A 25,134-nucleotide genomic window follows, 5' to 3' on the forward strand; every position below is an offset into this window, starting at 1 on the left:
TAGTCTTCACAAAAGATAGAGGATTCCCAGTTTCCGTCTTCTGTATTTTATACTAAAGTAAAACAATATTAACTTACTTTACGTAAGGATTTCTTAAAGGTCAACTCCGTGGAAAGACATGGATTCAAGATAATAACTTAGAGACTGACTTTTATAGTCAGTCTTAGAATAGGACGCCTAAAAATATCTGGCTAGACATATTCTCTCTCCTAAATGTTCATTTCTATAGTCTTTGACTGAACTATATGACAGTAATATAAATGAAAGTATTTACTTACTCTAAAGTATTATAATTTTTTCCCTGAAAGACTGTATGGAATAGCAGCCAGAAAGCACTGAACTCTAGGTATTTGCAAACTTGATTCTTAGTTTGTGATCTCTGTGATTTTAGGCAAGTTACTTACCTCCTTGGTGCTTCACCTGCCTTATGTATGTTACCAGGTAGTTGTTGAGAATCAAATGTTTAGGAAACATTTTTGTACTTTATCAAATGCAATCAAATGGTATAATGATGCTTTATACTTAGAACTCAAGCCATTTTAAATGTGTAAATGGGAAAGGGAGGGCCGATTTGGGCCACAGGTCCTTTAAGAAAATTAGCCAAAACCAAACGCTTTCAATTGTGTATTTTTCAAACTTCTACATAACTGCTCATCACTCAACACATTTGAAGTGGCCGGGCTTGGTCAATAGGGTGTAATCTGCCATGTTCCAGAGAATAAAAGCAGCTCTGCTCTCTGGACAAGGCCTCCTTTTCTTTGTGCGCCGTCTCGGCAGCAGCGGAAGCAGCGTCTGTGCTCCTGCCGCCCCCAGACGCCAGCCCCAGTGGCCTGCGGCACAGGCCGACCCATCTGCTTGGTAACACAGAGCTTGATTGACAAAGATGGATCAGCAGAGGGTGGACTTCCTGGCTCTTCTAAATATTTGATAGTCTGTGCCTCCCTGACATCTCTGTGCAGGGGTGGGGGTGTGTTTGTCAGAAACACAAATACAGCGATGAACTACACGTAGAAATCGAACATACGGAGTCAACTCTAATGACAGAAAATTAAAACAAAATTTCTTTTAAAACGTAGCTTTTAAAGAAGCTCTGGGGTAAGGGGTGCCTATACAGGAAGGCAGAGATGAGGGGAGAGGAGCAGGGCCCTAGTCTCAGTTGTCTTCTGTATACCCGGAGCAGGGCTTTGGGGTTCTACAAACAGCATGTGTGTGTCATAATATAATAATAATAATAATAATAATAATAATAATAATAATAAATAATGATACAGTTTGTATTAAATGCATTATGAGTTTATTATCTTTTGTTCTATTTAATTTGCTTGCCTTAACTTCTAAATTTGGGACTTCATTTACTCAGTTAAAAAGGGAAATAGAAAGACTGAGGTTACTTTATGTCAATTACGCAGTATCAGAGACTGGGGATCACATGTGTAGGTGGCAGTATATTTACTAAGGTGCACACTTCATATCTATTTTTATTTGTGTGGGAGAGCTTCTGTTTAAGAAAAAAGACCAGAAACTGTGACCACCAATTGGTGCAGCACATTACAAGTCCATTTCAAAACAGTTTTAATGTATCATCTTGTTAACACACTGCTCAGAAGTATATAGTTTTGCAAACAGTGCAGGTTAGATTCACATCCTTTGAAATAGAAATACTTATAGTAAAAGTATAATATAATGCAGTTGGCACTCCAAGGGGCTTTTGTCCCCTTTCACAATCTGAATGTTTAATTATCGTTTACATTTGTCCATGTAGGTACAATTTCAGGCTTTGCTTCATATATATTTGGTATTGGTGCGTGTAGTTCTTGTGTACGTAGTAAATGACTGAGATGGGAATTGTCTTCTTAAATATATAAGAACACATTCTTAGATTCAGAAAAGTTTAAGAATGAGACAGTGGTGACCTTAATCCTACCACATAGTCTCACTGATGATTTTTTTTTTCTTAAAAGGAAGAGATATTCATGGTAAGATATTTCTAACATATCAGTTTTGGTAAGAGAGTAGAATAAATATTCTCACTGGGGAAAAAAGGTAAATATATGACGGATCATATGTGTTAATTAACTAGGTGGCAGGAATCTTTTCACAATGTATACATCTATCAAATCATCACATTGAACATTTTAAATACCTTACAATTTGTCAATTTACTTCAATAAAGCTGGAAAAAAAAACTTTTAGTTCCTCTCCCCAAAGTTTGCCACTGTTAGTAATTTCTTATGTATTCTAGGGAAAAAATATTTTAACAAATAGCTTTCTTTTTTTGCAAAAGGGCTAGTATTTCTGCAGTCAGAAATAGATATTGGTGCTCTTTCCCCGTCTGCACCTGGAGTTCTCACTCTGCCCATTTAAGCGGTTACCTGGCTCCGTACATTCATGTCCTTTGCTTCACTTAAACGCCCACCTGCTGCTGAGCATTTAAGTTGTTTCCAGTTTTTTGCAGATTTTTTTTTGCCATGTTTTGCAATAATTAGTGATAGGTGGATGGCTTTTCAAGCCATTTATTTTGTTTATTTATAATCTTTCTTCAATATGAAAAAATACATATATGTTGAAGCAAATGTGAAAAATGGAAAAATTATAAATTAATAAAAATTGCGCATCACCTCACTAACCAGGGAAAGAACCAGCAACATTCTGGTGTATTTGGTCCTTTTTTCCTGTATTGATGAACATGTAGACCCACATGTATATATAGATACCTGCATAGTTGAAGTCCTGCTGTCATTCAGTTCTGACCCTGTTTTTTTCTATTTCGTATTTTCTTGTGTGTTAAGAAAATCTTGGTGAGTATAATTTTTTCAACAACTCAATTTTGATAGCTTTCGCATAAAAATTATTTACATTTAAGGTGTACAACTTGATGTTTGATGTGTGTATACATTGTGAAATGATCAGCACAATCAAGGTACATAATTTAGCTATCACCTTTACATAGTTACCAGTGTGTGGGGTGTGTGTGTGAGAGAAGATTTAAGATTAGTCCTCTTAGCAAATTTCAAGTATGCATTATAGTATCTTAACTATCATCACCATGTTGTACCCTAAGTCCTCAGAACTCATTCATCTTGCAAAACTGAAACTTTATATACCCTTTGAGCAACATCTTATTTTCCTCTCCCCAGCCCCTGGCGACCACAATTCTACTCTCTGCATCTATGTATGTGACTATTTTAGATTCCACATATAAGCGAGATTGGGCAGTGTGTGTGTGTGTGTGTGTGTGTGTGTGTGTGTGTGTGTGTGTGTGTGTCTTATTTTACCTAACATAATGTCGTCTAGGTTCATCCATGTTTTTTTAAATAGGAAGATTTTCTTCTTTTTTCTTGCTGAATAATATGCCTCTGTCTGTCCCTACCCCTCTCTCTGTGTATGTGTACCACATTTTATTTATCCACTTTTTTCATTAGTGGACACAGGCATCTTGACTATTACGAATAATGCTGCAATGAACATGAGGGTACAGATGTCTCTTCAAGATTAATGATTTTATTTCCCTTAGATAATACTAGGTATTGGCATTGCTGGGTCATACGGTAGTTCTCTTTTTTAATTTTTGAGGAACTTTCATACTATTTTCCATTATGGCTGTATCAACTTACATTCCTACCACCAGTGCCCAGGGATTCTCTTTTTTTTACATCCTCATCAACACTTTTGTCTTTTTGATAATAGTCATTTTTATAGGTGTGAGGTGATATCTCATTGTGGTTTTGATTTGCATTTCCCTGATAAGGAGTGATGTTAAGTACCTTTTCATGTATTTGTTGGCCATTTGTATGTTTTCTTTAGAAAAATGTCTGTTTAGGTCTTTGACCATTTTTTAATTGGGTTATTTGTTGCTATTGAGTTGTATGAATTCCTCACATATTTTGGATGTTAACCTCTTATCTATATATGGTTTGCAAATATTTTTGGTGAGTGTAATTTTTAATAGTTGTATAATTATATACATTGACTAATTTATAATATGAAATTTAATTATTTTCTATTTCTTATTTTAGCAGGACCTCCATATACTTTGTATTTTGGTATTAAATTCTATGCTGATGATCCATGTAAGCTTAAAGAAGAAATCACCAGGTACAGTATTTACATTGCTTATGAACAGTACGTGTATGGCCCATATAAAAGGCTTTATTTAAAATGAATTGAGGTCAAACATTTGGATGTGTGTCTCCCTGCGTTTTGTAATGCACTCCTGTGAGAGTTAAATTTAGACGAGTGTTGCATGGGGCAGATCAATGGCTGATGATAGATGTGTTTGAACAATGGCATGAACCTGGGTGATACGATGATAGATTTTGCATCTGCTGTGATGGGATGTTTCTGTATCATTATTGTGAAAGATGCATTCAGCCTTTGTAGTCATGTAAAGGTAGCTGTTTGAACTGTGTAAAGGAAGGGTATTTTGATGCTCAGTTTGTATATATAAATGTAAATTTGAAGAGCCAGCCATTTCTCTTTAATTGGTTGTAGCTTAAATATCATCTGTCCAGGGGTTTCATTTATCTCTGTAGGAAACGAAAAATTGCTTTTATATTTTATGATGCATCACTTCACCTTTGTCATTGAATGTTTTATTTCATTTAAGGCAGAATTTTCAATTGATACTGATTCTGTTGTTAAATAGTCCATGCCAACATTTGAAAGTGGCTTATAAAGAGCAAATAATAGTGTGATGTTTTCACTTATTCCACACTTGTGACCTGACCGCACATGGAAGCATAAAACAAAAGTGTTTTTCCGAACTTAACTTTTAAGTAGTCAGTTTTCTTAGTAAACCCCTATCGTTGGCCTAAGTAAAGCCTAATGTGTTATTCAAAAAATTTGAAGTCTTCTCTTTGATAACGAAGATGGTCTGTGGTTTTGTTCCTATTCCATCTTTTCATTTTTTTTCCTTAGACATTGTTTTGTCTTGATTCTGGACTGCACCCAGAAGAGTGAGAAGAAGGTAGACTAATTGGACATTTTCTATTCCACTCTGAAGTGCTATAATTAGGCCTCATTTTTAGAACCGTGCTGATGTCTGTATTCACATCTTCCATCACCACATTGTTAGTGAACATTTGAAAAGCAGGGCTGCTCGTTCAAGCTTTCCACGAGCATACCGCTGTGGGAGAAAGGCCATTGTGTTGGGGAGATATCGAAGAGTGGGGTTGTATTTACATTAGAGTTTCATGAATAGTCTTTGCATTCAAGAGGAATTTCTGAATCCTGGGCTCATGAGTCTGCATGGTATAAAAATGCATTTATATCTGTAACTCATTAGGGAATTGCAAGGAAGCATTTTATGAAAATACAGGAGGTCCTTCATTTTGAGTTTGTCAGTAACCGCTCTCTGCCTCAGTTTCCTCAGCTGTAATATTGAGATTTTTGTAAGCATTCCATGGAATAATGTATGTGCAACTCTCATACAGTTGACCCTTGAATGACAGGGGTTTGAACTGCATGGGTTCACTTATATGTATGTGTGTGTGTTTTTTCAGTAAATACTGTAGATGCATTTTCTCTTCCTTATGATTTTCTTAATAACATTTTCTTTTTACTAGCTTACTTTATTTTAATACAGTATATAATACATAAAACATCCAAAAATATGTTAATTGACTATGTTATCATTAAGGCCTCTGATCAGCAGTAGTTTATTAATAATTTAAGTTTTAAAGGAGTCAGAAGTTATACATGGGGTTTCAGCAGCATGGAGGTCGATACCTCTAAGCTCCATATTGTTCAAGGGTCAGTTGTAGTTGGTTATGTTTGTCTTACAGTAAGTGTCAGCACTCATTATTTCATTTTCTCCTTGTTTTGGCAGTGCAGCAGAGTTACATCTTAAATGAGGGTTAGGTTCCAAAAGATAAGTGATTTAGTGTTAAGAAGGAAGAAAGACAGAAGTGCTTTATAATGCACTATTTCACACCTGGTCACCAAATATTAAAGATGAACAGACATTTTGTTTCAGAATCTACTGACAGCTCATTAACAGAATACATGGATTTGTGTGTTACGGACAACCCCGCAAAATATTCAGTACCACCTGTCTTTCCTCAAGTATTAGACCAGATCGTGTAGTTAAGAACCAGATGACATAATTGCCTTACAGGAGTGGCCATGATCTATAATAATTTATTTTTATTGCTCAAAATATATAGTTGTATTTAGGTAAGTTAAACGTACATTTAAATGTGATATCACTATACACTTATTCTTGGAATGTCCTGAAGATAAAGTCATTGATTTGCGTGAACATGTTAACTTAAATGGGTAGGTATAATGGACCTTGAAAAGGGAGTCATTTATATGAGATAATTTTGGCAAAAGCAGGAACAATATTCCCCCGCCCCCTCCAATATATGCTGGAAAAAGTCTACTTAGGTCAGCATTTTAAGTTGTTCATTTATTTGCTTCAATTCTTTTGAAAAAATTTCTGGCCTACTCTGTATTGGCTCTTAGGTTGCTTATAATTTTTTTGGTATGAAAAATAATACTGTGGTAAACATGCTTATTCCTATTCTTCCATGTATATGGTTTTTTTGGTAATCATACCATTTCATACATATTATACAGCCCTCTTTCACCATTGAACTCATTTGTTTTACTCCTGCATAGTATTTCACAATTTATTTAACCATGGAATGGCTCTTAGTTTGTTTCCTTTTTAAAAATTATGGATAATGCTGCATTGAATCTTTTCATGTACATATATGATCATACTAGATACAGTATTCCAGAAGGACATTGTATTTAGAAAAACAAAACAAAATTAGAGGTGAATGGGATACACAAGAAAGTAAGATTCCATACCATGAGAAATGTAAGTCAAAGAATCATATCAACTTGGAGTACTTGTTAGGTGCTCCTGTTTTCTGAACTAAAGTTAGAGAACTTCAGGGTCACATATCCTAACCTCCACCCTGGTAGAACATTCCTGACATGTCAGCATGCTTCTTTATAAACACTTTAAAGATAGAAAACCTTACTGCATCGTGAGACAATAGGAAATTCAAGAAGAAATAAACTCCTGGAACTTCTGTCATTAGTACTAGGTTTTCTTTCTAGGTCTATGCAGAATAAATATCATCTTTCTTCTCCTTTTTCTGTCTTTTAAGTAATTCAGGACCTCATGACATTTGTCAATCTTATTTTCAACTCAAAATATTATGACAGTCTGCCATGTATTTTATTTCATTCATAACTCTGTATCCTCTGCAGATTTGATCAGCATAACACACATACTGGTTAAAAAGACAGGCTTTAGAGTCAGAAAGACTGAGGTTTGCATCCTTGCTCTGGCACTCATTAGTTGTACAATCTTGAGAAGATTACCTAACCTTTTTAAAGACTGTTTTCTCTTCTGTAAATGGAATTAAAGTATTTTTTTAAAAAGATGACTGGAGGAATATGTAAAATAATACATGCAAAGTACTTACCAGTAAAGTGAAAGCGTAAGTATTCAGTAGATGGTGGGTTAGCTAAAATGGAAATAATGATAACTATTTCATTTTCAAATGATTGATTATAGAACTATAGAAGGAAAAAAACCAACTTGGAACCTGGAGAGAGGTATTCTAGGTTAAAGTCAATCCTCTAATCAGAACTTTCCAGGTTTGTTATTCATTTGATTCTGAATCATCCCTCTAGTCTGCATTTCTTAAATTTGTATAAAAAGACAAAATTCACTCACTCACCTACCCTACAATCGCTAACTATGTAGAACATTGTGTTTCAGTGCACTGAGTACCAAGGAAATTTAGTAGTGACCAAAGGGAGGTATGTTTTCAGTTCTCCAAAGAGAAAGAGACAGAGAAACTGTCCATTGCTTTGCTGACAGCCCTATCTGTGATGCCACTGAAATTTCCCCAAATTTCTAAGGCTCTAACAACTATTTCTAAAAATGAAAAGAATGTTAGTTCCAGATGACATGTTCATAATGAACACTTTTTAGCTACTAAAACAGGTCTTTGATCTCGGAAGCTAAGCATGTTTGGGCCTGGTCAGTACCTGGATGGGAGACAACCTTCGAAGACCAGGTGCTGTAGGCATAAAAAATAAGGGATCGTAAGCTGACAAGGTCCTTGCAATCTGCGAGGTCAACCAAGGGTTGCCTTGCCTAAAAATAAGTAAATAAAATAAAAAATAAAAACGGGTCTTTGTTTTTTACTTTGTTTTGTAATATTTTGTTTTATTTTCTGTGGATTGCCATTAGGCTTATCAATTTTATTATTATTGTCTTGGGAATCCATATTATTCACTTCGTGAAGATTAGATTGTCTTACCTTCTTTGCCAACTGAGTGGCCTTCAGTTACATACCTACTTCTGGAGCCCCTGTTTCTTTCTCTAAGTGAAGAGAATGGTCCTCAATACATCAGCGTTGAGGCGAGGGTCACATTCCAGTATGGACGCAAAATAAATTTGTAAACTTTAAAGGACTATACAAATAGAAAGTGATACTATTGCTATTTGTTCCTATATTGTAATCATCACTGTTAAGCTTCTGAGGCGCAAGTGTTATTCCAGATCTTCTTTGTCACTTTCTCTTGAGATTTATTGGATGCTTCCTCCACTCCTTTTCTTCTTAAGCCATGCATGCCATTTCCTCCAGTGTTTAATATCATGTTATTATTTAAGCACTTTTCCCTCTGTCCATCACGTTTAAGTTTAATCCAAAATGATTAGGCTCCCATTGTGTACTGTCCTTGGCGGGGACGCAGAAATACTCCTGCCTCCCGTTTAGGTAGGTACTCTCCTCTTCAATTCCTCAGTTTCATATTCAACTGGCACCAGAAATCAAACTTCTGCTTGTCCCCCCATCTTTCAGTTTCCTCATTAGGGTCTCCAGTCACTGGAAGGTACACTTCAGGCTGCTTTGCTGTGGGTGTTTCTGGCCTTCTTTGGCCACGGAACCTCAGGAGAATCTTTGCTTTGGGCTCCTGAAAGAAGAGAGTCTCTTCTCCTTGTCTAAGCAAATCTCCTTTGCCCATTCTTCTTGCCTCTGATACTTACTAAATTGTTAATGGTCCACAATGGCTTATACATACTTCGTGTCAGTTCAGCTTTTTTCATTGAACAGCAGATAAACAGAAAACCGCGAGGCCAATATTTCAAACCCCTCACTTGTACTGGATGTAGTGTTGTGATGAGTGTGGATGGAGGAAAGACAGAGCATTTCTTCCCCAAGGCTCACAGTCCAGCTTGGGAGAGAGTGCATATATACCGGTATACTAATTCACATAAAAGATAAACAGTAGTTGCTTTGTGAAGCCTCTGCTTTATACCAAAATGTATGTTATAAAGCCTCCTTATTAAGTGGATTATTTTTAGTCAGAATTTTTTTTTCTCCAATAAGGGCACAATATAACTAGGGTCACAATATAATTTATTGTCTAAATCCTGACACTTTGGAGAACGATGAGGAGAGTTATAATAATTAGGCCTGTGTAATAGGCACAAACTAGAACTGTCTGAGGTAAACTGGAGTGCAGATTCACCCTAATTAAAACCAGAGATAAACAAGGAGTTAAGCATCCAATCATAGCCATTATCAGAATGACACAGAAAGCACAGCAACTCTAAATCTGGAATTTAAATAAAATTTTAAGTTGTACTGTCTAAGTCCCATAAAATGGACAAAATATATAGTTAATTAAAAATAGAATCTGAGATATAATCAAGTGTTTAGCATATAAAAATAAGATTTTATTATATCATAAATTTGTCTTGTATAAAACTATTACAATGCTTGCTGTCATTAAAATAAATTCCTAATTAAAAATAGTTTACCTGTCTTCTTTTATGTTACTGGATTATTAATGCAATGACTTAAAGATCTTTTGGTATCTTTAAAAAGTAGGCTGTACAGGGAAGTCTGAACAGATGTCCTTTTTTTCTTTTTCTTCATGAATTTCTCAGAGACAACAACGGTTCATTTTTTCCATTTTCATCCACCTCTTGACCTGCTCGTAATCATAGCCATCCATCAGGACAACAGATCTTTATTAAGGAGCTACTGTGTGCTTATGGTGGGAATACCGTCACGAGTGGATTACAATTCCTGTTTTTTGTATGTTTGTCTTTCTGTTTCAGCTCTGTCTTTTTCATCTCCCTGTTTCTCTTTTCCTTTCTCTTTAAAGCAAACTCTTGTGAGATTTAGGTCCTTCAGTTTCTGTATTTGGCAAAGGATTTAACTATCCAGTCAGATGTTATAAAAGTCTTAATAGAGCAAGACAAATATGCATCTGTGACCCATTTCCTAAAAAAAAAAAAAATACTCTTCAGGAAAAGAAATTCCAAGTTACAGTAGGGAAAGAGAGAGAGTAGCTAAATGCGTTTCCAGCAAGCATTGGTACTTCTAGTGAAATGTCTCTTCAGTTTATAAGCTTTTGCATTTAATTTCTGCTAATGTCACTCTTCAAGAGGAGCATAGATGATTACAATGAAATAGATTTGATATCCAGGACTAGCTAGCATTCATTCAGGGAAAGAAAGTTTTGAAGTCGGGCCAGAAATGCAAATGCAAGGTAGGGAGTGGTGGTAGTGGGTAGTCATTGGTTAATAGCAAGAAATTTGGCTCAAGAAGTAAGTCTTATAGCCTATCTTAAGGATCTTGAACTTTATTCTGAAGACAAAGGGAAGTCGTTTAAGGGTTGGTTTGTTGGTTGGTTTGTTGGTTTATCTGTTTTAATCAAGAGAGAGGTGTGTCTTATTTACCTGTTAAGAATCCTACTTACCTTTCAGGAAGGTAAATAGTTTGGAAGAGAGATAAGTATGAATAATGACAGAGCAGTGAAGGTTTAGAAATCCAGTGGGTAGCGAGTGACCTGAACTAGAAGATGGAGAGAAATGTATGGATTCCCAAAACTACCAGATTTATTGATAGCATGTGGGTGCCAAGGGTTGTGCATTATTCTTAGACTTCTTTTACTTGGATGTCTGGACAACTGTGGTGTCATTTACTGAAATGGGCTGTGCGGAAACACAGGCTGTTAAGCAGATTTTCACTTAAGCCTGTGGGTGTAATCAAAGGGGGTATCAGTCTTTTAGAAATAATCAGAGTAGCCTCTAACATTCAGATTCCCTCAAAGAGAGCTTTGGTTGTGAGCATTTAGAGAAGAGAAATTTATCACAGCCGATTGTTATAAATCATTTCCTTTGCTTTTTTCTGCTCTTCTCGATGACATGAAGAGTCACCTTGCAAAGAAAGAGAAATCACAAAAGATAGCCTGAAATGTGGAGGTGGGAGAGAAAAAGGGGTTGGGGCGGGGGTTGGGAGGAGAAAGAGAGGGAGAGAGGGAGAGAGAATAATAGTAAGTTAGTAGTGTTGGCCTGGGGTCATGTTGGTAGTTCATTAGATTGGTTCATAAACATCTGGTCTCTCTCACTCCACTGACACAAAGGTGAGTGGTAGGGTGAGTGGGGGATGGGAAACTAGCCAAGTTATATAGCACCCTATTAAGAGAGATCTAGGATCAGATTTCTCAGATTCCAGTCTGGCTCTGCTACTTGACTAGTTGCGAAATCTTGGACAAGTTACTTCATCTCTTTGTGTATGTTTCTTCATCTGCACAATGGAGATTATAAAAGTACTGACCTCATTTTAAAATTTTGCATAAGTTATATGTAAAATACTTAGAATGAGTTACTATATTTACAATGCTTAGAAAAGTGGGTGGCACTATTATAACAAGTTTTGTTCAGGTGAATGGAATGAGTAAAGCTGCAGATAATGGGCAGGGCCTTTAAGTGGGAGGCTTGATGGAATTTTTGTCCTGTATCTGTGATTTTAGACCCTGCAGCTAACACATGTCATATAAGTTGGGTCCTTGTGATTTGTTCTCTCATTAAGATTATGACGTCATAGTAGTGGCAATAGCAGTAATGAGAATGGTAAGAATAGCTTATATGTAACCTCCACATCAGCCTTATGTAGTGTAGATACTTCACTGCCCGGTTTTCCAGGCGAGGAGACTGGCTGTTAGAGAGGTTCAGCCACAGACCAAGGTGACAGGCTAGAGAGTGATGGAGCTGGCGTGCAGTCCAGCCAGTCTAACTTGAGAGCCTGCGTTTTTTAGCCACTACCCTGTATTGCCTCTGTCGAATGTGTTTTTAAAGAGTCTGTTCCCAAACAGTCCCTTCACAAAAGAGCAGAAAGTACTTTATTTTCATTAAAGGTGATTGGTTGTTACCTGAATCTCAGGCTCTGAAACTTCAGGTCTGGGTAGCGTAAGGTATCATTAATCTCTTCTTTCCATTTCTCTTTTAGATATCAGTTTTTCTTGCAGGTGAAGCAAGATGTCCTTCAGGGCCGGCTGCCCTGCCCTGTCAGCACTGCTGCTCAGCTGGGAGCATATGCCATCCAGGGTAGGTTCCACTTAAGTAAATTTGTGTCAGATGTGTGAGAAAAATAATTGAATTTTTCTTTTTAAGTAAGTTTGTGTACTAAAATTTTTCTTATCAAATATCATATTGTTAAAAAAAAAATGAATTTAGTCAGAATTCAAGTTTTAGTCAGTGTCCCTTCAGGGAGAGGTAAGAACGATGCCAGTTATATATTCCTTATAGTAGGTCCAATGCAGTTTTAGTCACAGGAATAGCATTGATTCTTGATTAAGCGGAAGGTCTGAAAATCTGTTCTCTTCTACCTTCTACCTGAGTTCATCGATCCCCTGAAGGTATGATACAGAGATCACATTGCTTCCAGGCCCTTGTGGTCAAGACTCCACGGGGTCAGGTGCCAACGCCACTGCAGTGAGGCACACGTTCGGCACTTATTGCACTTCACCTGTTGGCATCAATATGATGACCATGTGGGGCAGTTCCAGGTTGCATTGTTGTTTTGGAGACGGGGGCAGAGGCTGGGGGCAGTGAGGCTGGATAGCACATTCTTGTCTTTGTGTCTCTTGCAGATCAGAAACATTCTAGGAAAAATATCCTAGGAAACATGTCATGTAGACGAACTGGGTTGGGCTGGAGGGAGAATTTTGAAGCATAACATAGTGAGCTTTCTGCTTTTCTTTTACTTCTTTGTATAAACTGTGGTGGGGGTTTCGTGCAGCATTGTGTTATATTTCTGTGACCATTATTTGGGGCAAATATATTTTGAATCATGTGCTCTATTTCTTAGTGTCATTGTGTGAGAGGATATATTGGATTCATGGTTGTTTTTCACATCTAGTATTTCCAATATATGTATCTAAATTCTGTTTACAACATTTTTTTTGGTATATAAATTGATAAGAAAAATCGAAATGAAAATGATAATTATAGTCTTTCAGAAAGTAAAACTACAGAACTTGTGTTTTTATTATGATTTTGTTTATACCATTCATATATGCTCATCAGACTTGTTTTTTACTAAATTAGTTATATATGAATTTATTAATAAGGCATTTGAAGAAAATGTTTGAGCATTATAGAGATATTTTTACTCTTGCATTTTTAGGAATATTTTCCTAAAATGGAAAAATTAAACTTTTTTTATTTTTTAGCTGAACTTGGAGATTATGACCCATATAAGCATACTGCGGGATATGTGTCAGAGTACCGGTTTGTTCCTGATCAGAAGGAAGAACTTGAAGAAGCCATAGAAAGAATTCATAAAACTCTAATGTGAGGATCACTTTTTAATAACTGTAATCAACATGTTGTACGTTAGGTGCCCAGAATGTCATTTTATATTTGGAAGTTTATACTCTTTGACCAACATCTCCTCCATGTCTCCCACCCTCGCGACCAGCCCCTGGTAACTATCATTTCATTCTCTGTTTCTATGAGGTCGACTTCTTTAGATTCCACACACAACTGATATCATGCAGTGTTTGTCTTTCCTTAATTTATTTCACTTAGTGTAATGCCCTCAAGGTCCATCTATATATTTGAAAATAGCTAAGAGAGTAGATCTTAAATTTTCTCACCACAAAAAAGAAATGGTAATTATGTGATAAGATGGAGGTATTAGCTAGCTATGGTGGTAGTCATTTTGCAATATATAAATGTATCAAGTCAACACATTGTGCACCTTAAACTTACACAAGATTTTATGTCAATTATATCTCAATAAAGCTGGAAAAAAGATAATATATTACATCAATCATCATCATTTGCTATTAGCAGGCTTAAGAAAAGTTTATAGAATAAATTTCTCACCCTTTTCTGAAACAGTCTGTCATTCTTTTTAAGATTTTTACTGCACTTAACAATAAAATGCTCATAGAAACTCAAAACAATTATAAATATAAAGGAGAGAGTAACTCCCATTACCTAAAGTCAAGATATTTTTGGTTATTGGCCTTTCAAACCTCTCTCTATGCATAATTTCCCATCGAGGAAATTTATTACATATAGATTTACGTATGTATGATTTTACATAATTGGAGTCATTCTGTGTGTACTGTATTTTGCAGCCTACTTTTTAGTCACCAGTACCTTGTGAGATTTATTTTTTAGCTATAAATGTATTTTATAACCACAAAAGCCTCAATGTATTTTGGATTTGCTATGTCATTAAGTTTGTAAGTTCTTCACAGTTATACGCAAAGTCCTGGTCAGTCTGTAGTAATGAATCGGGAAATCACGATGAGACTGGTGTGGAGCCCTGGAGGATGTTGTGTTAACACCACCACATGCACTTCTGAGAATATACCCGCCCCAAGTAGGATTTTCAATTAATGGCCTGCAGCATTGAAGTTATAATTTAATTGTAGTTATTTTAGTTAAAATTTCTATACTGATTAACTTTGCTTTATTGCCTTCTTATGTAACACTCTCTTGAACTTGCTTGGTTTCAGATCTAGTATTGTTAAGAAAAAAAAGTGTAGAATTAATATGGTCAACAAAAAATGTTTGCCTGAAGGATCTGTTTCAGTGAGTAGTCACAGAAGTCAGTTCCTGAATTGCAGTCAGAGAAGGCAGACTCTCCATCTTGTATTAGTGTGTACCAGAATTTTCTCCGGGCTGATTATAGAGCCCTTCATTTTATGGTTTCGCTGAAGTGGATGCTAAGAAAGTGCCTGTTATTACATTATGTTTGACACATTTCGAGACTAATAATTCTAGGAGTTTCAAAGCACAATTATATTTTGAAATTATCAAGGAGCGTTGGGTAAAGGGCCTTACATGTTTTATGTGATGATGTTGACAATGTGACTGTTACTTAAAAGAGAATAAAGCTTGATCAAGGTTTGGTAGCTTTCTTGTATCTAATTTGTGATGAACATTTTTTATAGATTTAAAAAATATGATTTATTACTGGGGTTTCCAAGGTAATATGAAACATAGGAATACATTAAAGCAGGATTTCTTAATTTTCAAAAATTCACAGCTTCTTTTGTTAACCATAAAAAATCTTTTTACACACACACACACGCGCGCGCGCGTGGAGCTCCCTGGCAGATGCTCACCCTCATTAGGAATGAATGCTGTTTTCTGTGTATTATTGCCAGTGAAGATTTTAGGTGGATTTCTGTACTTTGTATTAAGAAAATGACAAGTATTTTTTACAATTTCTAAATACTAACTATGTGTTTCCAAACTGCTGTGCTCAGGAGAGGCCAATGAGTTGGGGGTGCGGGGGAGTCCATTCTCTTCTTCCCACCCACCACTGCTCTCCTGCCTTTTTCCTCCTGACGGAGAGCTAGCCGCTGGTGCATGGAGATGTTTTACTCTGTGTCAGGGGTATGCTTTTTAAACCTGAGTGCTGCTTAATCTCTTCGGGGGTTTCTTAAACTGAGAATTTTTAATATATGCTAGGACATTGGGATTGGCTATAATGAGCAAAAATGCATTCGGTAAATGAAATTAACTTAACATGAGTATCACTTCAGAGTATAAAATTTGGTCACAAAGTAAGCAAGGGGCATCTTGAAATATAAAGACTTACATTTGCATTAGCACAAAGGATTATTTATTTTTACAGTGAATATAGTGAAGATGGTTTACATTCCCTGTTAGGAGCCATCGCTATCAGTAAAGGAAGGCTCTTTGTTTTTATGCTGGATGTAGGGGTCAGGCTCCTTCTGAAGCAGAGCTGAATTACTTGAGGACTGCCAAATCCCTGGAGATGTATGGCGTTGATCTTCATCCCGTCTACGTGAGTGACATTTAATTAACACAAAATATTTTAAGCTGATGACATTTTTCTTCAAGTGTCACTGAAACTCCCAAAGGAAAGCTGCAGTCCTGTTATTTAGTGAGCAGTTGATACTTTTTCATCTGTGTTTTTTGAACACAACGAATCTCTTGCATGGATTAAAACCCTAATGAGTTTTACATAAAAGTCTGTGATTTTATTTCCATGTGTAGAAAACAATTAACTGGGCTTGAAAACACAATCTGGATAACAGCTCCAAAGGGCTTAGCTAAATGTCAAAACAATTTAAAATTGGCCTGTAATTGATTGTATTAGACGGAAAACAGGAGGGTTTTCCAAAAATAGATTTTATGGCTGAAAAAACATTTATCAAATCATTTGCCAGGTAAAGTTGACTTTATGCAACTATTGGTGGTTCTGCAGGCTCTGTCAATATTATGGTTATTGCCTATTGTAGTTCTTACCACTGCATTAATAGAAATGTTTTTGCAGATTTTCTTCAGTGGATGACAGAAACTTGCTGAACATAGTCATTGAGCAGTTATACTGAATCTGTGTCAAGTGTTCTGGGTCTAGGTCTTAACCTTTGAGCCACTTCTCTAAGGTTACTAATTGATTATTCGATTCCAGTGAGATTGAAATGTGCCTTTTATGTTAAGAGTTTAGTTAGCAATACTCAGATTTAATTATTTGAGAAAAGGAGCTAGGTACCTTATTCTTTATATGAAATGAATTGCTAAAGATTATATATAGGGTGTTTGTCAATTGGATTACGGGACTCAATTTTTAAAGAACTCTGATAAAACTTACTGTAATGCAAATAACTCATTCATGTATTCATTTTGTGTGTCTTTGGCTTATCAGAGTTTCCTAAAACAAGAAATCGTATTATTAGTAAAGAGTTAGGTCCATTTCTGGGTATACCACTAATGTGTAATAAAAGTTACATAGCTGGGGGAAGTAGTAGTAGTACCCTGGTAGATTTCAGTCTCATCAGATCATCAGCTCGTTAAATGCTCTAAACTGTCTTTAAGAACACTTCTGAAATGTTGTGGAATAGCTATCTTTTTTCCTTCTTACCACATTAATCTTGTTAGGTTTTCAGGTTTTTTTTTTTTTTTTCAATAGGAAATATATAAAGAGAGAGTCAAAATATTTCCGCATTTGTGTTATGTTTATCCCAATTCACAAACACTTTTTTGTGGGCCGTGGAATTTATGGTAAATGAACTAGATTCATTAGAATCTTCTATACGTTCCTTTAAGATTGAATTTTTAGAACTGGAAGTGGGCAGCGGCTGGAATTCTTCCAAAACTTATGAGTTATTTTATGGTCTTTGGGAATATGACTTTGCAGTCTGTTACTTGACCTGAGAGTAGAAATAAGATGAACATAAACAGGCAGTTCTGTGCATGTTCTTGGTACCCACTCTGTAACTTTTTCATTTCACCAATTCCATTTTCTTAATTGAAATTTATCATTGTCTGGAAATTAAGAGTGTCCAGTTTTTACCAGAAGAGATTGTATTTTAAAATTTTTGAGCAGTCTTAAAATCACAAGTGGAAGTGGGAAGGAGTAAGACAGAGACCTCAGAAAATCCAAGTAAATGTCTTCAGGTGCCTGCCTGAACTTTCAGAGGTGGGCGATGATGAACCAGGTCTCATGATTGTCCATACCAGAGAGAAAGATCAAGATGAACCCTTGGAAAGGGACCCATGATAGAGGAGACTCTTGATAGAAGTTCTCAGTCCCTGGCTGCTCAGGAGAAGCACCTGGAGCATTTATGTGTTTTTGCTGTGTGGGCCCCTTTGTTCCAGATTCTGATTTAGCTGGTTTTGATAGCATCCGGGCATTAGCATTGTAGGCTGAATGGGTGATTCCAATTAATGTGCAGTAAGGGTTGCACACCACTGTAGAAACAACACAGGGTGAGTCGGTCAGTGGCCTGATTGGTAGTCTAGGTTCTTTTAATAACCGAAGTTACAAGTATGAATGCACTAAGAAAATTTTCTTAAAAACTTTGAAAAAAATGAACAACAAATTAGCTACCATCATAGCTTAGCTAGCTTTTTAAGCCGATATCTTCCAAAAACTAGATCCAGTATTAAAGCGACAAGTTATGTTTGTGTGGCCAATTACAGTTTGACCAAGAGCATTTATATGAATTAATTCATAGTTATAAGTATATGGTTGTTTTTGCAGGGAGAAAACAAATCTGAATATTTCTTAGGATTAACTCCAGTTGGTGTTGTTGTTTACAAGAATAAAAAGCAAGTGGGGAAGTATTTCTGGTAAGTATAAATTGAGGGCAGGGTTGAATTAAAGTTATACACTGTATATTGGGCTTATGGGACTTAGGTGTCAATGAAAGGGTTGAAAAAAAGAAAACAGCTATATTTCCAGTGATTGATAAATATGAGTGAAATTGGGTATAAGGTCTGTTCCAACGCATCTTAAAATATTTTCTCTGTAAATGTCAGGTACTGTGATTCTGGACTCTTGTTTATGGAAACTGTGTATAGTCAGATTTCATACCTGTCCCAGTGCGTGCTGCTGGGTTGTGGGCCTATGATTTCTCTGTGTTCTAAGTCTAAGTGGGGAAAAATCTGAGAGAGAGTGAGACTCTCATGGCACCACACCGTGTCTGGGAAGCAGCACTGCGAGGGCCTTGGGGATTCCAGGCTTGTCTGCATTTACCGGAGAAGCAGAGGAGAATGAGGATGGAGTTTTGTTTAGGAAGGTGTCCAAAAGCAGAAGATACACAGGGGAACTCTGCAATTACTGCAGCAGTGTATAAAGGAGCCACTGTGAATCAGTCTTTTTCCACTGACACTTTTCTGAATTTCTGAAGGGTTAATTTTAAAAACAGTAACACCACCACCATCTGTTTTTTTTTTTTTTTTTTTCCTCCTGCCCCTTCAGGCCTCGGATTACAAAGGTTCACTTCAAGGAGACACAATTTGAACTCAGAGTACTGGGAAAAGATGTAAGTAGCGCTCAGTTTACCTGAGAAGGGGGAAATCTTGCCGCCTCGTTGCTAGCTAAAAGACATTGTGAAATAGAACTTCCATGTTTTCTTCAGTTGCAAACACATGGAAACCAGTTAATTGACTCATGTGCATAACTTCTTAAAGAAGGGACAGGGAATTGAGTAGACATGAATGAGCTGGTAATGGAGAAATGTCATTTTAGTTTTAGCAAAAGGAAATAAAGCTTTCTAGGGCAGAGGAGAGAATAGCAGGTGATTGTTGTTATTATAATTTACCATTGTGCATTTGCTCTTCAGTACTGTCTGTGAAGGTGGGATTTGTACAATCAGAAGGATTTCTACAATCTGTGTGTACCTGCATGCAGAATAAGAAGTGTCCTAATTTTGTCCCAAAGTAAGCTAAATAACCTAGGCAGTCACGCTTCTGCTCCTCCCCTGCTGGGCATGGCAGATAAACTAAAAGGGAGATTCTGGACCTTTAAAGGGAGAATGTAAGATAGGGGTGCAAAAGTGCTGGCCCTCGCTCTGCACCTTGGCAGTGTCCCCCAGGACTGCTCGAGTAATGGGCACAGTATTCGTCAGAGCCTGGAGGTGCTTTCATGCCTTGACAGGTAGCTTTTAGGAAACTGGGCAAAAGAAGGCAAGGATGCTAAAGCTTCCTTTTAAGCTACCTGTAAAAATAGTACTCCCTTGAAGTGGGATGACTATAATCAACATTTATGGGATAAATGGGTGAAAATACGATGTAGCAGAATCCACCCTTCTGTCTCTTTGATACTTACTAACTTTATGCAGAACAAAAACCTAAGTGAGTGGCATTGAATTGATGAGATATTTGTTGTAAAAAAGAGGTAAATGAAATCTGTGTTTATGCATCTACAAGTTGAGACACAGGAAAAGTGGCTGCAGCTGCAGCTGGAACATGCTTCTGGCGTAGTAGTTTACATATAGCAGGTACTCAGTAAATATCCGCCGGACGATCAATGAACTTCTCTGCTGAGATTATGTATTGCCAAATCCCAAAACCTGATACTACTGTTTGTTCTTCTAGAAAAAAATACAGTGATCCTCCTTGAACTGTGACATGCTGCCATTTATTGATAAAATTAAAATCGGATTTTAAAATGATTTTAACTTGTAAGGGGGGGGAAATTCCAGATTTTTAAAGGAATAATATCCCGAAACCTCAGAGTAGTTCTTAACAGTATAATTTGAAGAAAATCCACTTTTCTTCAACTCTTGATTAGATGCATCCAACTTAAATGATGTGCTAGTATAAGATTGAATTTAAATAATCCAAAAAGTAGAATTACTAGATAGTAAGGTTATGCCAATTTCTCCTTATCTTGCCACTGGTTTTACATGACTTAATAGCACAATGAGTAATGTCTGTTTGATACATCACTAATAATGTTTCAAGTTTTTAATAAGAATATGATAAAATGGTAAGACTTCATGGAAGCATTGCTATTATTTATTTTCTCCCTTATATCTAAATTAATTTGTGAGTAAGGTTCTTTGGTGTATTTCTTTTCTCTTATAATTGCAGTGACTTAAAATGTCTTATACTGCCTTGGGATAAATATTTGATAAATTCTCAACCAATTTGAATTTTCAACTTCTTAGAATTCTTTCTAATCAAGTGAACACAATAACAAAACTATTATCATCATGTTATTTTTTTAATGGCAGCCTCTATGATATGCCCTGTTTTCTCATGCGCTCGACTCAGTGCCAGGCCCTTCTGTGGCTTTGAGAAGAAATGAATGTTTGGGTATAGACTGAGACCCTGCACACTCCTGAGTCATTTAAGCCTAGTGTCAGTGATCTTTAGTACAGTGGCAAAGCAGGTCACATAACTCGGGATTGACTCAGAGGAATTCTAAAAAAATTAAATAGCACATTAATTTAACCAAAGCAACTCATTTCCTGAGCATTCTTGCTTTGTGGAGTCTTTCTTCTTTTTCTACCAGGGTGCCTCTCTGTAAGGTAGTGATTTACATAATGGCGGAATTAAGTTGATATTATGGATGCCTAACCATAATCATAGATTAAATAGAAAAGTCCCCTGAAACCTATCACCTGGAACAATAATCATCACATCAGCTTGAAAAATGGTTAAAATTCCTATTCTGCTGGTTTTCTGGTTGGCTGGTTGGGTCAGAGAGACTCAACTTTGTATGTTCAGTGCTATGGAGGTCAAATTCAAATATTCAGTTTCCAAAAGAAAGCAAAGTCCTACAGATAAAAGATTTTCCTTGTGGCACACTATATCACTAACACTTTCTGATTCTACATTTTAATGTGAACTGTGTCCAACATGACACATTAACAAATCTTAATAAATACTGATAACACATTAACATGTACTGTTTACCTAGTCATATATTTCTTGCATCCACAAATAACAATCTCATCTTTCTCAGATATAACCTTAACGAGTTCAGTGATTCATTTTTGACAATGCAACAAATGGTTATCTGAAACTAAATACTGGTTTTATGAAAATTTATCCCTCTGACAGGGTCAGAAGCTAATTATTATAAATACTTTTATGCATTATTTAAGCTTCAAAATAGGCACTGTGGTTTAATACCTTACAGAAAATGAAAACTTTTAGTGAAAAGATCTTACACAGTGATTATAGAAAAATCCGGGAATTTACTATGAAGAAGAAATTTTATAAAGAGAAATAAAATTACCTATTAACATAAAATTCAGAGGAAATGATTATTATTTAGGTACATCCCTTTCAGATTTTATCCTGTTAGAGTGAACATATAATATATGTATATACAGATATATACATCATCTTTTATGTGGTTTTATACATAGGTTTTCATCATAAACATTTTTCCTTTATTATATTCATTCATTATGTGCCTGCACAGTGTTTGAAAATGTTTTACTTTTTATGGGTTTTACTTCTTTTTTTAATATTGTGGATCAATTTTTTCCTTCTATTATATCTTATAATTGTTTTTTGCTGGTAGAAGGAAAAGGTACAGAATTTTATGTTTATCTCAAATTTGGCCGTTTTGCTGAATTCTTGAGTTCTAGCCAAGAGCTCTAAATTTGATTCTTATAAATTTGTAGAGGTATATATCACTAACAAATAAAAACAATTTATTCCCTCATTTCTGTTATTTATGTTTCATATTTTATAGAAATTCTAGAGGAACGTTAAGTGATCTAGCAATATCAGGCATCCTTGATTGGTTTGTGATTTTAATTAAAATGCCACTTTGTTCTGCCACTTAGGTATTACCTCTTGGTTTTATGAATATGTGCTTATTTACCAGGGGTTTAAATTTTTTAAAAGTCTGTTATCAAATGGTTGATTTTCACTGAATGCCTTGAGAGCAAAGGTTGTTTGTTCACTCATTCAATGACCAATGCTTATTTCAAAACTCCAGGGGAGGGATGATAGTGGCTCAGACCAGTGAGCCACTTCTCAAAGTGCTGAGAAGCTGTTGGACTCTGGATTTAGCCATATGGTTTCATGGATATGGGGAGGTATGAGATAGAGCCCTGGCGACTTACAGGTGTTTGACTGATGAACCAGGAAGAATAGAGCTACCATCAAGTGAGGTGGAGAAGACGATGATTAGAGCAGACTTAGGAAGGTCTAGTTTTTAGCATGTTGAGTTTGAGATGTCTGCTAGATATCTAAGTGGAGACGTTTAATAAGTGAGAGGTGAGTCTGGCCTTTGAGACCAAAGTCTAAGCAGGATATTCAAATTTGAGAATCAGTGACTTATCTTGGTATTAAAAGTCATGAGACTGTGAGATCACTAGGAGAATGAGTATAGAGAAGAGAGGAAGAAGAACCCGCAAAGGAGGTAGATAGAGAAGCAGGTAGAAAGAACACTAATCGTTTTCAACTTTGCCAGTGAAAATCATGTATTAAGTAAGTGTCAATAATGCTGATATGTCAAATAAGATAAGTGCTGAGAATTGAACACTGAAACGTAGAAAGTCATTGATAAGACCAATTTTGGTGGATCGAAGATCAAGATGTAACCTAGCAATTTTACGCTTAGGTCCGGATACCTTAGAGAATACAGAGATATGTGTGTTCACTGCAGCACGTATGTGAAAGTCATAAATGATAATAATAACCTAGAAGTCCATTATAGGAGAATGAATACCTAAATCAATGCATATTAATAAAAAAGCAAAAGAAGTAATGAGAGAGGAATTGAAGATGATGAGTGCAGACAAATCTTTTAAGGAGTTTGGCACAAAGAGGAACAAATAGAAGATAGCTGGCAGGGGGAGCAGGTCAAGAGGCGGTGTATTGTTTTGTTTTGTTTTGTTTTGTTTTTAAAGTTGGAGGAAATACTAGCACATTTATACTTTGTTGAGAATGGTTCAACACATGGTGAAAACTTGATGACGTGATGACATAGGACAGAAAGAGAATTTGCTGGAGTGATATTCCTTGAGTGGATGATAGGGGATGACATCCGATGTATAAATGGAGGGACTGATTTTAGAGGGCAGCCTGGTTAGCGTCTGTGGTTAACAAGCAGGAAGACAGAGCATAGAAATATAGATTAGAGTAGGTTGGTAGTTCTCTTATGCCCGTTCTGCTTTTTATTTTGAGGGAGCTAGATAGTAAGGCCATTGGCTGAGGCTGCAGTTGGGGAGAATGTGTTGGGAAGAAGGAGAAATGCAATAATAATTTTGGAGAGAAAATAGATAAGGGACATGTGGTTCGATGACATCATATGATAGCTTGGAAGTATGGAGGGTCATGAATTTAAAGTAAGCCCACTCATGGTGTGCTTTTCTGCAGCCATGTTCAGTGGCATGAAGCAGGTAGAGAGTCGATTTTGTCAAGAGAATGGTATGAAGAGAGAGGAGGGCAAGGGACTCCAGTGAGTCTCTCATGGACTTGAAATTGGATAAGGAGGTGAGCAAGGACAATGAAAGTATGGTCAGATCTGTGGGTGGAGGTCCTGCTGGTGGTGAAATATTGTTGGGGGTGGGTGTGAGCTGGAGAGAGGGTGGTAGTCAGGAAGTGAGGTGCTAGGCCTTGAGATTATGGAGGGGCTTCAGTTATTGTAAGTGGAAAGTCATAGAGCAGTGGTTCTCACCTGGGGGCAGTTGGCGCTCACCCACTGTCCCCCACTCCTGGAATATTTGGCAACACCTAGAGGCATTTTTGTTGTCGTAGTGCCGAGTGGGAAGGGGATGTTACTGGCATCTGGCGTGTAAGGGGTTGGATATACTGTTGAGTATTTTACAATATGTTGTAAATTGGCCCACAGTGGTCTCGCACAAATGTCAATAGTGCTGAAGCTGAGAAATGCTGCTGCTCCAGAATTCTGAGCATGAGAGCAAGTGGCTGGGATAGGGAGGAGGACAACATCGTTGGAGGAGAGAAGGTCAGGGAACTGAGGTGTCCGGTTGTTGGAGGGATCGTTTCTATTATTTATATATTGAAATTTCTAATAATTTACAAACGAGTAGTCTTAGAGAGAAAGACAGTGCTTGCAGGAGCATCAATGTGTGAGGGAGATGACTTTAAGGATGACAACCTCCATAGAAATGGCAGGTGATATAATCTGATGAGAGTCCAAACTGTGAGTTTCAGGGGAAAGAAAGAGAATGGTCTGCAAGTAGCAATGGGGAGCAAGGGGGATTCTCCATCCATTTCAGGTGCAGCGATATGAGAATGGCCGGGACCAAAGGCACAGCCACCACTCGAGAGGGCTACAGTCAAGACAGTGTCTTCAGGGAGAGTCAGGTTTCTACTGGCACAGAGGGTGAAGGCCATGTACAAGAATGGATTGAGGAGCTAGGGGACTTTTCCGATGATAAGTCATGGATTCCGGAAGGCAAAAAGGAAGAGCTTCAGAAGTTGGTAGCAGTGAGAAGGGGACAAATGAGGGAATATGCTGAGCATTGCTTGGGGGTGACTGACATGATCAAAGATAGGGGAGCATAATGAGATTGGCCCAGTGGGTTCAAGGTGAAGGTAGAGAGACTGTGAATGTCAGAAGAGAGCGAGGGTTGGTTTTCCATGCCTGCCTATCCACC

The 25,134-nt window shown here is 36.8% G+C and overlaps 1 protein-coding gene across 5 annotated transcripts in view; it reads left to right on the forward strand.

The window, feature by feature from the left end:
• Positions 1-25,134, forward strand: part of EPB41L4A (erythrocyte membrane protein band 4.1 like 4A) — a 211,479-nt gene that overhangs the window by 102,409 nt on the left and 83,936 nt on the right. For 4 of the 5 annotated variants that reach the window (XR_001597196.2, XM_016147164.2, XM_016147196.2 and 1 more), the window contains 6 exons: positions 4,017-4,095; positions 12,273-12,370; positions 13,498-13,618; positions 16,010-16,097; positions 18,300-18,388; positions 19,020-19,083. Coding sequence is in view for 4 of the 5 variants with exons in the window: in XM_016147164.2 (XP_016002650.2) it covers positions 4,017-4,095; positions 12,273-12,370; positions 13,498-13,618; positions 16,010-16,097; positions 18,300-18,388; positions 19,020-19,083 (539 nt within the window). In the remaining variant the exon portion in view is untranslated. The remainder of the gene's footprint in view (positions 1-4,016; positions 4,096-12,272; positions 12,371-13,497; positions 13,619-16,009; positions 16,098-18,299; positions 18,389-19,019; positions 19,084-25,134) is intronic. The other variant, XM_016147174.2, reaches the window with a different exon arrangement.

This window comes from Rousettus aegyptiacus, unplaced genomic scaffold (genome assembly GCF_014176215.1).
Source record: "Rousettus aegyptiacus isolate mRouAeg1 unplaced genomic scaffold, mRouAeg1.p scaffold_m13_p_8, whole genome shotgun sequence".
NCBI classification, from domain to species: domain Eukaryota; kingdom Metazoa; phylum Chordata; class Mammalia; order Chiroptera; family Pteropodidae; genus Rousettus; species Rousettus aegyptiacus.